Genomic DNA, 16153 nt, shown 5'->3' on the forward strand with positions numbered 1-16153 from the left:
TTTTTCCTCTTTTAACATTCTTTCCTTAAGTTTTGTATCTGTTTCCTTTCAGAAAAGATGAGTTTTTGAAGGAAAAGAGAAGAATAAGAAGAAATAAAAAAATTAAATGCGAAGGATTTTCTACAAGGAAAATGGAAAAGTTTACCACTCATTTTTTTCATCGTCTTGCGCGCCGAAACGACAAAATATAATGTTGGAAAGAAGAAGATTCAAAAGTTTTTGGAAAGAAAAATTTGTTTCCTATCCTATTTTTTCACCGTTGTTGTCACGAGATTTTTTAAAGCATCACATTTTGAAATCTTGGGCAAATAAATTTTCTTCTGAACTTTGCCATTTGTTTTTTAAAAACTTTTTATTTACTTATTTCTCAAGTACCTAAATGAAGTAAACGAGGGATGGGTTATATTTAAAAACTAAGTATAAGTCGACCTTAGAGAGAAATTTACTTCATTGAAAGGAATTATAAATTTTTAAAATATCATTATTAGAATTCGTCATTCTTTTATTAAAAAAGTTATTTTTAAAACAATACAAACTTCTAAATATTTATCAAATCAAATACATTATCTTTTGTTATAAATACCGATAGTGATTAAAACGTATAACATTTATTAATTACTAAATCGAGAAATATTTACAATCATTTGCAGCTTATCTTTAAGTTATGAAAACATTTTAGAACTCTCTTCCGCATCTAAAAAAAACAAGAAAAAAGAAAACGATTAAATAAAGTCTAACAGACTACAATGATAGCTTTAACTTACTGTACATTATCCTGTATGGTAGGTCTTATTCTTGAGGCATCAAGATTTCTTGCAATAAGCTCATCAGCTCTAGCGCGGATAGTAGGAGATAATTCGAATGATCTTGAAAGAAGCCAGAATGATTCTAATGATCTGTTTTCTTGTAAATCCATACAGGAGACAACAAATGCATAATTTGAATAGTCGGTGCTAAGAACCCAATAGTTTGAAAGATTTGGTTCTGTTTGGAAGAATAAATAAATTTACATATGAATTATTAGTTTTAGTAAAATTGAGTTAAATATTTACGATTGGCATCAAATGTTACGTTAAGTTGTGCTCTTAATGGTTCTTCATCAGGGAAAGAGATTCTAGCGGTTCCTTCTGCTTCAATTCTTGTTGCATTTTCAATAACAAAAGCTGAATTAAGAACATTAATTGATCCATCAGCGTTCAAAGTATATTGAGCTCTAACACAGTCTCCTCCGGCTTGAAAAAATTGTTCGTATCTTTCAATTTCATACCAAATTCCAAGATAGGCTACTGGTCGAAAATCTACCTTTACACCAAGCTCTTGTGGGGTACGGCATGGTCTATCGAAAATTTCTGCGTTTGCAACAGTTGCAAAAAACAAAACTGCAATTAAATATTTCATTTTTATTTACTATGAAATTTGCTCAACTTAATATTTTGAGTATCGAATTAGTTTTGATGTATACTTCTTCTAAAACTCAAGTTTTTATACCAACAATCTGACGCGATAAGATTTTATCGTCCATGAGTTTCTCATACATATAGTAAGAACTGGTATGATGTCGACTAAGGTTCAATTTTTTCTTCCTATCATTTCATTTATAACTAGATTAAGTCAGTTCATGAAAATATATTGTTTATGTTCCATACAGCACTCTTACTCACATTTTCTTTGCACGCATGACGTAGAAATATTTGCGTGTCTAGAACATTCGTAATGTAACGAAGAATGATTACAAAACGTACATTAATGAATTGGATCTCATTAAATATGTCATGCTAAAGTTTCTATCCTTTTATTTTTCGAGTGGAAGTGACGAACGCATGCAATGTGAAGATGACAAGTATGTTTTTTTCCACTTTAAGAATAAGTCCTCATTATCATTATTCACAAAATTTTCTTTACATCGAAGGAAATTTGCAAGTCTGTTTATTATTTATGAATGAATATGATGACTAAGTTTTAGGGAATTGAATGTGTCAATAAAATTTTTCTTCTTCTTTAAAAAGGAGTTTATAAGAAATTCTTCAAATGAAATATATTTTTGAAAATAAGTGTAACATCCTACATATAGAAACGTGAATATCAACATTTATTCCATTTTTTTGCAATCATTCATTAGTCTAATCTAAGAAATTTCTAATTCACTAAATTCGGTATTTGATAGAAAGATGAAAGCTTTAGTAAACTAAAAATATCTCAGATAAGCACGTACATAGAACTTAGTAAATATGATTTATTTAACTATTCATGAAAGGTGAAATGTGAAAGATGAAAATATTCAGAATTTCATATTTCATGATTAATGAAATTACTTTTATGGGAAATCTTATCTTTTTTTGAGTTTTCGTATTATCAACACATTTTTCTTTTAGTGTCTTTTCTTTCTCTCAATTTTCTCGCAGATTTCTTTTCGGAACACTTATCTCACATAATTTTTCTTCTTCAATTAATCTTTCTGCATAGTTAGCTGAAATTATTGTAAATATACTTGGAATTAATCTCTTAAACGATAATTTACAAAAATTTAAATTACTCCTGAGCAATAGAAATGAAGAAGGTTTAAAATTTTTGAAAACTCATAGAATTATGATTATATGTGCACCTTAACTAAAATATTTCTGAACAACCTCAACAATTTTTTTATTATCTCAATAATTTATAATGCCCAAATATGAAAACACTTCAAGGTGGTGACTAATCATTTTAAAGGTCACAAAATGTTTTATTGAACATTTATATCAATTGTTTTGATAGCTGAACATTTTGTTTTGAATTAATACATTGAAAGGATAATTTAACTTATTCATACTTTTTGTTCATCGAGTTCATAAAATTCTGAAATTTTCAAGTTATAAGTATTTATATATTTTTTTTAAAGTAGCACATATTTTCATATGCTAAAGTCCTAGTTTCAATTCCAGGTCATGTCTAATTTTAAAAGCTTTTTTACAATTTTGCCATTCTAGTTACAAAGCTCGATTCATGTGCTAAGTACAATTTTGAGGCTTTTAACAAATAACATGTCTCCATTGCTAAGAAGTTTGCTGAGTATATTCACAAGGATCTGCATGATTTTGTTGGCTAAATCTTGCACTCACGAATTGTAGCCAAGTAAATTGCAGGGCATTTCAGGTTTTATCATGTCCTTACAATGTGCAGAACTCTTTTAAATACAAAAATTACATCTTCAAATTAGGATCAAATTTTAATCAGAACGTTCAATGCGAATGATTAAAAATAATTTGTTATCAGTCTACGTGAGACGATAATGAGCCTAAGAATTAAGTTGTTTTCTGTTGCAATGAACTATCGTTACAAAAATTATGAATCAGGTGATAAAAGTATAAGTCACATGAGGTGTACAAATTTCAGCACTTAAATGACGCGCAAAAATGAAAAGTTATTGAAATATTAATTTTATTAGAGTAAGTAAAAATCTGTTAAACTTTTTGTATAATTTAAAAAAGTAAGCCAAACCTCTAAAAAACACAAAAACATATTCTATAAAAGGATATTGGAAATTCAATATTCAGCATAATAATAATTGTGCATCAATAAATATCATCGATGAAGTAAAAATTAATCGAATCTAGGCGGACGATGACTGAAGGAACCTGAACTTTTTGGATACTATCTGAAGGATATATTTGGAAAAAGTTTGCAAATAACTGATGTTAAATTACGAACTTTCAAAATCAAAAGTAAACATATTCTGAAGTTAATCAAAACACATTAATGTATTCTGCTTTTTCAATTAACAACTCTTGAAAAAAGTCTACAATTGCACTTACCTATACATATAATTAGAAACTGAAATAAGCAAGAATCGATGTAACAAAAGTGTTTAAACTTTATAACTAAACATCAAATTTTGATAATTCCCTACCTGATGATGGCAATTAATAGAAAAAATTGAATTATTAAATACTGAAAAAACTTAGAATAAAATAAACCTACCGTGCAGAAATAAGAAAGCATCTTGAAAAATATATTGAAAGTTTCAATACAATAAAATCAAAATTACAAACCCAAAAAATAAATGATTTGATCTTTCTCTTTGGAAAATTGTTAAGATTCAAGATACATTTGAGCTGTAAATTTCTAATGACAGTTTTAGTTGATTTTAAAACTCTCTGAAATAAATAAAATTTTCTGCAAATAAATACTAAGAATAAAATAAAAACACAAATTTCAATGATTGCTATGAATTGAACAGAATTAAAAAAGAAATTAAAAATGTTGATCATCCTACGAAGTAATTTTTCTGACGTTGTCTTCTTTTATCTTGTTTTAAGCATTGTTCTGGATGTAGATGTGTTTTATTTTAAGAAATTTTAAAATGTATATCCACTTTGAATTTAATCCTTGAAATACATTTTATTTAATTGTCAACTGTCTCGAAATGCCAATTATTCTATAAATTTGTGAAAAAAAAAATGACAAAAAATAAAATAAAATATTTTAAGAATTCGTCCCAGCACTACTTAATATGATTTTTAAAATTCCTTTTAATATCCCTATTAAAGTTGATGATTAGTTTAGGGATATGTAAAGGGTTTTCAAAGATCATCTTAATACATACTGAGACCTTTCGGGATATCTTGAGAGTTTATCCACCTTGGTCCCAATTTAAATTAAATTAATTTAAAATGAAATTCTTCAACTAATTTATACCTTACTAATTTAAAATTTTGAATGTCTTGTGATTAATTAAAATCTATCTTGAATTTTTGTCACTTTCACACTTTTTTCTTAAATATAAACTTGTAAAAAAATTCATGGCCAATTATAATCAAAAATTGTCAAAACAACTCATACAAATTTAATATTTCTATTGACTTATATTTAAGTAGGTATTAAATAAAAGATCCTATACAAATATTTTTGTTTTAATAGATCTCAAAATGGCATTTATTATAAAGTTTAATATAAGTCTCATGGTTAATTTGATTCAGGACTTATAGATTCAAAGTTTAACATTTTCAATTAGTTACTAGAGAAATTAGAAATTAATTAGGTACTAATATTGCAATAAAGAAAGAAAAGATATAACAAAATGATTCTCGTGTTTGTTCTGATTTATATTCAATAATCATTTTGCTTGGCCTTGAACTTGTTTTCATTTTCTTTCTTTATAACCGGGATTAAAGTAGACCGTTTGTTGCATTTCTCGTTCAAGTGCATGCTGTCGTGCTAAATAAACAATTGAGCCAATCAGTGCTGCTACATTAACAATTGTTGTGAATGCAGTTGCCAGTTTTAGAACAGGAATTAGCATTGGAAGAAATCCAGCAAATATCATATATGGTGTAAGAAGAAGAGGAACTCCTAATTGAAGATAATATCCGTGCTTTTTTCTCATTCCAGCTCCCTTTTCTTTTTCATCTTTCTTTTCGTCGCTTTTTTCATCTTTGTTCACTGTTTCATCCTTTTCTTCTTTATTATCCTCATCATCATAATAATCAGAATCAACATCTTCTGCTTTCGATGCACCATCAAGTTTTCGTTCACTAAAATTTCCATTCACAATTTTTTTCAGTGAAACTTCTAAATCATTTCCACGGTTTGGAACAATTTTGACTAATATGTTAGGTATGAAATGTAATTTAATAGGCCGATTCTTAAAAAATCTTTGAAAACCTTCCGTTAATCGGTCATTAAGAACATCATCACTTAATTGTGTAATGTTTTCTGGAATTTCTCTAGGCAAGTTGTTTTCACTTCTAAGAATGTTTTCAAGAAATTCACTTGTTGAATTTGTTGGTGCAATTGAATAATCACGAGCTTCCAATCGCAAGAGAACAAAGAATTTTAGACACCTCAAAATATTAAATCGTTGAATGCATCGATAAATTTGATTAGGCAATGAACCTTTGATGTAGCCAACCATACCATCTTTATTTTGTTCACACTTTACTAATGGAGTACAAATTAAAATAATTGAAATTAAAAATATAAAGCACTTCATTTCGATTGAAAAAATAAAATTATTAAGTCAACTGAAGACTGGAGACTGGCTAAAAAAATCTTCTTTTCACTTCAAGAGCCGATAGAATACTGAACTAGTTGTATCTACGAAGAATCAGTAGACAAGTATAAGAGATTTGAAGTTGCGAAAAAAATTGTTCTCCTAAAGCTGATGATTTTTTTCTATCCACATTCTTTCTACTTTCTTCTTTCTTATGCTTGAATTGATGTTTTTTTTTGTTTTTCAATGTTTTGCTTCATGGATCTTGTTCAAAAAACTATAGCCGACTAACTGCTTAAATAAAGTAGATGATTCACACAAGTTTTTTTTTTTTGCTTTTTTAGTTTTTCTTATTTAATTGATTCGAAGAAGCATTGACTGCAACTGGATCTTTTATTTATTTTTTCTTCGTTGTCTTCAGATTTTTCATTCTCGGAAACATGTGTTCTTCAAATTAATTAATTTATTTTTAAATTGAGCCTTATGATTACAAATATGATCATACAGTGTGCTGATTTAGATAAGTCTCATAATTTTAAAGAAATTCTTGGCGAACAACAACTTCCGTGTTGGTTTCATACTTACCTAATTTTTAAACAATTTTATAGATAATTAATTACAGATTACCTCTAGATGAATTCAATTGATCTCATTTCCTACATAAACATGTGTACATAAATTGTTTGTTAATTGATTGTTTGAGTGATGATAGTTATGAAATAATTACCCTTCTATGTTGGTACTTGTGTATCGGTCAACTATTTTATATATTTTAATATGCTTTCAATTGTAATCAGATAGAAATTATATGTTAATTCAAAATATCTAGTTCATATTATCTTGATTTATAAACACTATCAATGTGGTTTTCATTTGACATCCTTTTTTAAAAGACATTAAAAATATGTTGATAACCTCATTGTTGCTGATATTAGAAACTCTAATATAGAGTACAAATAAGGTGTAATTTACATTTAGTTGGAATTGATCACTGTACTTATATTTAAGATTTCTTTTGTTAACACATTGAATCTAATACAATATTTTATTCATTTTATGATAAGAATCACTAAACATGAACTTACCATAAATTTGTGTGACTACATTGACTATTGATGCGTTAAAAATATAATTAAGAAATTGAAGTTTAAATGTGATACGTAGTTTCAGCAGAGGCAAAGAAATAATAAAAAAAAAATAGGTTGATTCTTACTTTATTTTACTGAGATCAATGATCTAGTTTTTTCGTACATTACATCTAAATTTAATATAAAATTTTAAATTTCCTAATAAATGCATTGTTTTGCGTATAAAGATACATAAAGAAGCTGAAAACTAGGTAATTGATACACATTTCATGCACTTTTATTTTCTTCGTGTAACATCTCATTGCACATATGTGCAATATATGAATGGACATGATCAATCGAGAAAGAATGTATGCGGTATAAACGGTAAGCATTATAGGGGAAACGGTTTCTTCTTTCTCATTTCTGTCTGCATTAGATAGATCATTTTGCTTGTAGAAATATATGCTGGCTAAAATCTTCACTCTCTTCTGGTAACTTATTCTTTCTCCTCCAGATTGTTTCAAAGCATACGATTAAATTTCAAATCAGTTGTATTCTAAACGTCATATTGAATAGACTGAAAATCAAGCAGAGTAAAATGTTCAATAAAAACTTAAAGTTAAGTTTCTTACTTCTAATTATTCAAAGTGCAAATTGTGCAATGAGAAAATCATGGAAATCATCAGCTAATTTCGAAAGTAATGTTGTTCCGAAATTCACTCCTTTTGTAAACTCTGTTGTTGACATGGAAACAGAAGAACCTCCAGTTTTGTCCACAAAGATGAGTGCAAAAATTAAAACACACGAAAAGCATATAGCAGATCTTTATAATAGTATCAAAGATTCACAAAAGATTTCTCAAGATTTTGGTTCTTTTGCATACCATATTCCGGAAACATCCTCTGAAGAAGAAGAACTTGACAATGAAATACCAAGTAAAATTCTGCATCATAATCTATCAGATGAAAATGAAGATGATGAGGAATTTGATCTTGTAAGCAATGGCGATGGTACAGAATATAAAATTGGACATCTGATGAACGTTTCAGTCAATTCTAATGAGGATATAGTAAAAATAAATCTGGATCAACAGTCCTTAAAAGAAATTTTCACAGGTAATAAGCGTGGTAAATTTTCTTGGAAATCATTTTAAGAGTGTACGGAAAATTAATTTTGTAATGTTTTATAAAGGTCGCGGAAGGAAGTACAGTATGATGGAACGTGTAGCCCCTTTATTCGTACTACCATTCCTTATACAAGCAGCAGTCATTCCATTTATGTTAACAACAATAAAACTATTTCTGATGAAGTCATTATTTGCTGGAAAGATTGCCATTCTTTTCTTCTTACTTGGAGCTTTGAAGAGTCATCAAAACAGTATAGTTATGAAATCACTGCAAAATCCACCACTATTCTTAAAGGATTATCCTTCTCCATATTTACCGGAAAGAAGAATAGAATCAAGTTATGATGGATTCAAGTCCGATGGATATAAGGTTGATGGAAAACCTGAGGCATTTATTAACTAATGTAATTTCTCCGCTTAATTCTGCATTTATATAAAATTTACATACTTTAAAAAATTACTTTCATTTAAGTTAAATCTAAATTTGAAATTTTTTAAATAACATTTAAATGATCCCAGATCGAATGCGATCAATTTTGGAAAAAAATAATAAATAAAAATAATGTCAACTAATCGTTCACTGTTACTTGGGAAAGTCAAACATAAGAACCTCTGAATAAGACGCCATCAGCAAATCGTTTTAAATAACGATCAACAAAAATTCAATTAATCGTGATTATCAAGCTTGTTTTTATTTGCTTCGGAATAGAAAACTGAACTTACAAACTTTAGGTTGTTTATTTAAATTATTTGATTAAGGCATACTTAAAAATATTTTCAGCTACATTCGCGCTTATAAACTAGTAAAATGAAGTATTTAATAATTTTTTTTCTATGTAAAGTGTTGTCATTAAATGCCGAATATGTTTTCGATTATCAGTGTCTAAACCGTCCAGTTATGCAAAATTTTAACATTAATAAGGTAAGGCTAATGATTAGATTTTAATATTAATGTTATAATTTTTTTTTTTTTAATTTATTAATTAGATCGCTGGAAAATGGTACAGTGTTATGCAATATGAAGATGCTTATACTTCTAGTTTCTATTGTGGTTATTCAAATTACTCGGTGATTGATAACAATTCTGTAAAAGTTACATTTTGTGAGCTGCAACTGAAAATTGACTCATGCTTGACTGGAATCATTTCTATTGCAAATCCCACCAGAAGTACATTGGAAGGAATTGCAATATATACATTTATTGAAAACCGTAAAAATTTAAAATTAATCTAAAATGGCTTCATAAAATATAACAAATGGTTTTATAATTTTGTAGCTAACATCATTATTGACGAGTTTAAGTATTTGTCAGTAGACTATGATGACTATGCAGTTGTTTATAATTGTAAAAATATCGAAGGAAGTAAATCGATTCAAAATCTGTGGATTGTTTCAAGAACTCCAAATTTAAGTGATAATGGGAAGATCAAAGTAGATGCCATTATTGATGAATATTTTGATAAAAAATTTATTAAAAGTGTAAATCAAAATTCAGACATTTGTGGTGTACATAACGGAGCCTAATATACTTTGTTTTGTTGTTGTTAACGAGTACCTAAAAATAAATATTACACTGACCTGCGCAATATTATTATCAGCAAATTGCTGTTTTTTCTCATAAATGTATATTTTATTTTGTCTATAAATTCACATTTTTTCATGTAAACTTTGTAGTTGCTAAGTGTAGCGGCTTATAAATATCATATCTAAAATTGATGATAAAGAAAAAAATGTTAAAGAAAACCCGAAGATAACGAATGCGCTAAACTGTGTTACTCATTGCCAATCAAATTAAATTAACAACCAAGTTCGCCATTCTTTTTGAAAAAAAAAATAAATTTTTTTTTATCATTTGACTTACATATGTAAAAAATTCTAGAATATACGGTGTAAGTATATAATCAGTATTATCATTTTTCTTTTTACATAATTTATTTGCGTTTTAAAGGTCACATCATTGCTTTATGTAGATGCAAATGACACAAACAATTTTAATACGTTCAGTTGTATTTGAGAGATAGAGCTTGTTACTTTTAAAATTTGAAGATGAAATTTTTAATTTATTTGGCATTTTTACAAACAACATTGGCTGAGTATTATTCAGACTCTCCATGTCCTGTTCGTCCTGTTCAGCAAAATTTTGACATAAAAAAGGTAATATTTGTTTTATAAAGTTCTTCAATGTAGATAAAACTCTTTATATAGATTGTTGGAAGATGGTACACGGTAATGAAATACGATGATGCTTATGGATCAAGTTTAACTTGTGGTTATGGAACATACTACCCGATTGATGATAGTTCAGTAAAAGTTATTGACTGTGAACTTTCTCAGGGGAAATATTCATGTTTGACTGGAATAATATCACTTGAAGATTCAAGTACTGTACCTTTGTCAGGCAGAACATCATATGCATATTTTGATAATCGTAAGAAATTTCAACTTGTGTTCGTCAATGATTTTTACATGTACAATTCCAATTTTAGCAAAACAAAAAGTTGATTCTTTCAAATATCTTTCGACTGATTACGATAATTATGCAATAGTTTATGAATGTAAAGAAAAACAAGATGGGAAATCAATCCATTATTTATGGGTATCGTCGAGAGCTCCTATTATGTCTGATAGCACGAAAAAAACAGTTGATGAAATAATTGGAAATTATTTTGATCGAAATTCGATAAATTCAATTGACCAAAAAGCCGATATTTGTGATCCTCGTACTTAAAATTTTTATACTATGTATGAACTTTAAAATTTTATTAAAATAAAAATTCAAAAAACAGGAAGTTCTCTAGCTTTTTAAACAGTATTGTGAATTATCAACAAAGTTCAGATTGTAATTACGAAGACTGGCACAAATGATAAAAAAAAATCCCTCATGAAGCTTTTAATACTCCGCTAAACCTATTTTATTAAAACCAAATGGAAGTTGTCTATTTTTAGCCGTCACATAACGTATGAATCTTTTGATAAATTAACATTAATTTTTTCATATCACTGATTTTGAATTATCAAACGGAACTTATCACTGTGTCACAGGTAATATCATGTTTGATTAAATGATCGTACGTATTCACGGTTGAGTTAAATTATTTAAAATAATAAAATTCCTTTTATAGCAACCAAGCCCATAAATGATTAAATTCTTATCAACTAATTTCACAAATTATTTGTTTTTAGAGATAACGGAATATCAAAAATTTTGTTCTAGATTTTTTTTTTTTCACGAAAATCTGATGATAGTGCCAAAGAAAAAATTAACAGCTTGATCAGTAGATATTTTGACTGTATTATCCAGAATGATGAGCTTTGTAAATCTCGTGTTTATTCGTATTCATTTAGATATTTTATTTCAAGTCAGTTAATTTTTTCTTTTAAATAAATAAATGTGGGAAATTTGTACCTGTTTGAACAGCTAATACAAAAAAATCTCTCCAATTAAAATAAAGAAAACTTTTCTTAAAACAAAAAACTTTTTTTTTATTCAGAATGACGCCAATAGAAACTTGTTCATTATTGAGTAAATAGTGATAAAACTTTGTTTCTTGTGTAAATCATTAAAAATTTTATTCGTGTTGAGAATCATATGAGAACTTAAAATAAGTTTTTCACTTTTTAAAGAAAATAAAGCTAAATAAAAAAGTTGTTTAATAAAGTTTCTCGATATAAAAAGCTTTTACACGAAAAAATAGAATAGTTAAGGAACTCAAGCGATAAAAACACAAAGTTTTTCACTTTATTTGCTGTTGTTTTTTCAAACATACATTTTGCTGATGATGCACATAAATTTATCGTTGAGAATGCATGAAAAGGGGTGGATTCATAGTAAGAAGACAAGTTCGTCAATTAACGTTCATATGATGATAATGTTGAATGAGAAAGTCGAAGGAGAAAAATTGTCAGGAAGAATGGATGAATAGAGAGAGAAGTAATTAAGCACTTGAAAGAAAATTTTGACGAATAATGAAAAGTTTTTGCTTTTTTGAAACCATCAACATCAACGCTAATGATAATTACATAAAAATGGGTTAAATTAAATATTTTATCTGTGTAAAGAGTAGAAGTGTTACCTGGTGTTGACAAAAGCAAAGACGGAAGTAGAAAATCACTGAAAAGAATTAAATTTACATTAAGTGAGTAAGGAAAATTTTTTTTTACTATTTTCCTTCGTACAGTTTTTAGCATTACAAAAATTTGTACTTATTACTACTACTTAATGTTGTTAGAAGGCTACATTAATTATAAAGGAAATTAATTCAAAATACTTCAATAAAATTGTCTATTAGGACTATGCTTCAGCAATTTGTAAAATGAGTGATTACGCCGAAGATGGTTATTGGTTAGCTCAAGCAAAGTAATTTGTATTTAGTAATATAAAGATGCCATAACTTCGCTTTATGTCACAAATAATTTAATATTCTTATTTTTAGTACTTATAAAAACCAAAGAATAAATAATCTAATTAAAAACATTATTAAGATGACATAAATCTTAAAACTAAACAATAATGAAAATACAGAGCACTATCATAATTTTAAATTTCATCACCATAAGAAAATTATTTTCACAAACAAATTCAACTCGTTAAGAAAGTGACTGGATTTTCATATTAATTAGCCAAAGTAAGATGCGAAATTTGTTTTTCATGAAAATGGTAACAAAAAAAGAAAAGTCTAGGGCAGACTTCATTTATGAAATATGACAAAAAAGTTTTTAATAAATTCGTTAATTTTAATTTTCCTCAGAGTTTATAACTCTTCTTAGTGTTTGTGGAAATGTTATTTTTTAATATCCTTTAAAATGTCAAATCATTTAGATGTAATAAAACGACAATTTAATTTAAAAACAGATTAAAATTCTCTAAACAAACAAATTAAAAATATTCAAAGAGATTATCATTAAAATATGCTGTTCAGGAGCATTAAGTGAGTTACATGATTAAACAAACTATTTCTTAGTTAAAAAGTAGAAGTAATTATTCTAAAATGATTAAATTTTAATGAGAATTTAAATAATATGTATTAGAACATAAAGAAGTAATGGCAAGAGTAGAACACATTTAAAGTGAATAGGCAGAAATACCTTTTTCTTCTTTGTCTCAAACATTTTACGTATCTTCGTAATTGAAATTTGAATGAAATAGTTTTTAATGCCGAGTAAGAAAAGGTAATATCTTCTCTGTAATCATTATGATGTGATGAGATGAGAGTTTTGAATATTATATGTAATTAAAATTTTCATAAGTATGTAAAACAGATATTCTTTAAAAAATAATAGAATCAGTAAATTCATAGAGCTTCTATCTTTCACTATTTGCTTTCATATAGAAAGAAAGGAAAGCAAGAATCCCTAATTCAAAATGAGTACAAGGATGGATTCAATATGATATGTGTAAATGAGTGAGGCATGGGTTAAAATATTGTATAACCTGAAAACTATTTTAATGAATTTAAAAACAGAAATGTTTATAATCTATGGACATGTTATGAAAACTTACTGTTGAGTTTTTACCTTTTACATCCATTGGATATGGAAAAGGGTAGGAGATTAAATACATAAATATGTAAGTATCATAGCAAACAATATATACAGTAATATGCATGTATCATTTTTGGGGGAGAAGCTGGGATGAATTGTTGAACATATGAAAGGTTATAAAAAAAGACAATAGCACAAAAAGTTATTTTTTAAAATGTTTTTACAACAAAAATTGAAATGAAAATGGATTCATTTACATTCGTGCTGTTTTTTCTCTCATTCCAAAAGAATCGAAAATAAAATTTAATAACAATGAATGGCAACAATGGTACAAAAATTTTAATTAATTAAATTTTGTATACAAATATTTTTATCATGTTCTTCATAAAGTGATATAAATTTGTACTTGTGTAATTTTCAGTTCTTTTATTGTTATAGCAGTAAATATTGAGCAGATAAAAAATTGTTGACATAAATGCTAGGATTCGCTTTCAAAAGTTCAAAAATCAAATATAAAAGTTTTTTTGTATAATTAGAACTTTTTATCAATTCTTGCTAATAAATCTTGAAAACTTAATTTATCATATCAAAAATAATAAATTTAAATTGTTCAATGATTCCACCATGATGGAAAGTAAATGAGATAATGTCAACCAATTCATTAAAATCCCTTTCGGCAAACATTATATTTGCATAGCTCTGGTTATTATTATATCAGAGCATTATTTACGATAAGCAAATAAGGCAGAAACATGAGGAGCATGACGGAATTGTGTGTATGTGTGCAAACAATTGAACGGAAATAAAGCAAACATTTCCAGAACATCAAATGTGTTCAATTCTCTCAACCACCAAAACCTGAATTTATGCCATCACACTATTATATATTGTCTTGTAACATTCAGAAAATGAACGAAGTTTTGATAAAGCATCATCAGTTGTAGTTAGTTTGGTGTGGTAAAGTTCTCAAATAAACTCAAATGACATCTAGAGTACACTTTCATTTGTTGGTTAGAGGATTGGAACAAGGAACAGATACAGACATGTGAAATGGAAGAAGAATGAGAATTAAAATATTGAAAATCTGACATTAAGCAGCACTACATTGTGACTACAGAAAATTTTAAACTCTAAAGGCAAAGAGCAAATATAGACATAAAGTTCATGTTTACTTTGTAATGAAAAGTAGAAGGGAAATTAAATTTTCATCCAAGCTATGTAACAGCCAAATTGAAAGTTTTATTTGCACATTATAGAAACCCGATTAAAACGAACGAGACGGAGATTTTCATGTTGACAATTTCACTTGTAGTTGTTTGAAGTGATGACAAAATAAAGCATTGAAGTTAAGATAGAGGAAGAGGATTCTATTGATCTTAGCCTAGAGTTGTTTGAGAGTTGCCAAGGATTTACTCTTAGGCACACAACAATGTGTAAACATAATATAATTTAATTTATATTGGTTCAAAGTTTTCTTCTTATTTATTGGACAGGATTGAATTATTACTATAAAGGACAGTTAACCATCGCAGAATTCATTCCTTTAATTAAAGAAATACCTAGGAAATTTAAAACAAATTTTTAACAAGAAAATTGCTAATTTAATTGGAATAATGTTATTTTAAGGTAATAATCCTGCTATATAATGAAGACAACATTTTGAATTGTCCTTCTTAATATTCAGCACAGTTGGACATCACTTAATTAAATTGTAGTTTTCAAAGCCTTTCATGTTATTAGAAATGAAAGCATATATAGTTTTGTTCTTTTTGTAATGATAATTAATTATGATTCATTCATGACTATTTATAACTTGAACTATAATAGTTGCAAGGTCGATTCAGACTTGCCATATAAGTTCTTCAAAATCAAGGTTATTTTCATTGAATTGTTTGTGGAAAACTCAACTGATCCTCAAGAACAAAACAACACGTATGCAAAAGAAACAAATAAATGATGAGAACATGTGTGAGAAGTGGAAGTTGGAAGTGAATACATAATGGATTTAAACCAAAAAATATAAATTTTCTTTTAAAAAAAGGAAAAATTCAAAAACTCATGCAGAATCACAAAAAGAAGTGATGACGAAGAGAAGAAGATGAAAAAAGTCATTTTATGAAAATTCACCACGTTTTACTTCCATTTTCCTTTCGCTGCCTTTGTGAATGGTAACGAGTGAGAAAAGAAATGTTTTAGTTCTGTGCTTCTAATGACAATTTCTTTTATTACTCCTATTTATCATTGTAGACATATACCAAACACAGAATAGCAGCAGAATAACATTTGAGAGTGAATGGAAAACATACAAAACAGCAAGTGCAAATATAAAAAAGAAAGAAAAGATGAACACTTTTCACACTTACGAAGAATTTTTTTATTTCGCATTTTCATGCTTATTTTTCCATTTTCAACCACAGACATACATACAAATAGACTCACTCAAGCTACATACACATGCTTCTTATTTACTACTTGCATGGAATTTATAATGTGAGAAAGTACTGTGAA

The 16153-nt window shown here is 27.5% G+C and overlaps 4 protein-coding genes across 4 annotated transcripts; 2 read left to right on the plus strand and 2 right to left on the minus strand.

Annotated features, from left to right (window-relative positions):
* Nucleotides 1–476: 476 nt before the first annotated feature.
* On the minus strand, nucleotides 477–1462 carry LOC139096674 (apolipoprotein D-like). The gene is made up of 3 exons (XM_070648401.1): nucleotides 1053–1462; nucleotides 765–984; nucleotides 477–694 (listed from the first exon to the last, which is right to left on the minus strand). The coding sequence occupies exons 1-3, from the start codon at nucleotides 1396–1398 to the stop codon at nucleotides 676–678; spliced, it is 585 nt and encodes a 194-aa protein (XP_070504502.1). The 5' UTR covers nucleotides 1399–1462; the 3' UTR covers nucleotides 477–675.
* Nucleotides 1463–4912: 3450 nt separating this feature from the next.
* LOC139096711 (uncharacterized) lies at nucleotides 4913–6217 on the minus strand. Its single transcript, XM_070648446.1, has one exon. The coding sequence runs from the start codon at nucleotides 5966–5968 to the stop codon at nucleotides 5120–5122; it is 849 nt and encodes a 282-aa protein (XP_070504547.1). The 5' UTR covers nucleotides 5969–6217; the 3' UTR covers nucleotides 4913–5119.
* Nucleotides 6218–7699: 1482 nt separating this feature from the next.
* On the plus strand, nucleotides 7700–8567 carry Osi22 (Osiris 22). The gene is made up of 2 exons (XM_070648440.1): nucleotides 7700–8153; nucleotides 8230–8567. The coding sequence occupies exons 1-2, from the start codon at nucleotides 7700–7702 to the stop codon at nucleotides 8565–8567; spliced, it is 792 nt and encodes a 263-aa protein (XP_070504541.1).
* A 1541-nt stretch (nucleotides 8568–10108) lies between these two features.
* On the plus strand, nucleotides 10109–10962 carry LOC139096712 (apolipoprotein D-like). Its single transcript, XM_070648447.1, has 3 exons — nucleotides 10109–10318; nucleotides 10370–10592; nucleotides 10651–10962. The coding sequence occupies exons 1-3, from the start codon at nucleotides 10211–10213 to the stop codon at nucleotides 10890–10892; spliced, it is 573 nt and encodes a 190-aa protein (XP_070504548.1). The 5' UTR covers nucleotides 10109–10210; the 3' UTR covers nucleotides 10893–10962.
* The last annotated feature ends 5191 nt before the right edge of the window (nucleotides 10963–16153 follow it).

This window comes from Chironomus tepperi, unplaced genomic scaffold (assembly GCF_022539635.2).
Source record: "Chironomus tepperi strain 1889 unplaced genomic scaffold, CSIRO-AGI_Ctep_v1 contig_398, whole genome shotgun sequence".
In the NCBI taxonomy this organism is placed as follows: domain Eukaryota; kingdom Metazoa; phylum Arthropoda; class Insecta; order Diptera; family Chironomidae; genus Chironomus; species Chironomus tepperi.

Bases quoted from the DNA above. Each gene is read 5' to 3' on its own strand.
- LOC139096674 (XM_070648401.1), bottom strand. From the start codon at position 1,398: ATGAAATATTTAATTGCAGTTTTGTTTTTTGCAACTGTTGCAAACGCA. The intron at 985-1,052 runs GTAAATATTTAA...TCTTCCAAACAG, and splicing joins CGTAACATTTGATGCCAATC to AACCAAATCTTTCAAACTAT.
- Osi22 (XM_070648440.1), top strand. From the start codon at position 7,700: ATGAGAAAATCATGGAAATCATCAGCTAATTTCGAAAGTAATGTTGTT. The intron at 8,154-8,229 runs GTAATAAGCGTG...TGTTTTATAAAG, and splicing joins CTTAAAAGAAATTTTCACAG to GTCGCGGAAGGAAGTACAGT.
- LOC139096712 (XM_070648447.1), top strand. From the start codon at position 10,211: ATGAAATTTTTAATTTATTTGGCATTTTTACAAACAACATTGGCTGAG. The intron at 10,319-10,369 runs GTAATATTTGTT...CTCTTTATATAG, and splicing joins AAAATTTTGACATAAAAAAG to ATTGTTGGAAGATGGTACAC. The intron at 10,593-10,650 runs GTAAGAAATTTC...TTCCAATTTTAG, and splicing joins ATATGCATATTTTGATAATC to CAAAACAAAAAGTTGATTCT.
- LOC139096711 (XM_070648446.1), bottom strand. From the start codon at position 5,968: ATGAAGTGCTTTATATTTTTAATTTCAATTATTTTAATTTGTACTCCA.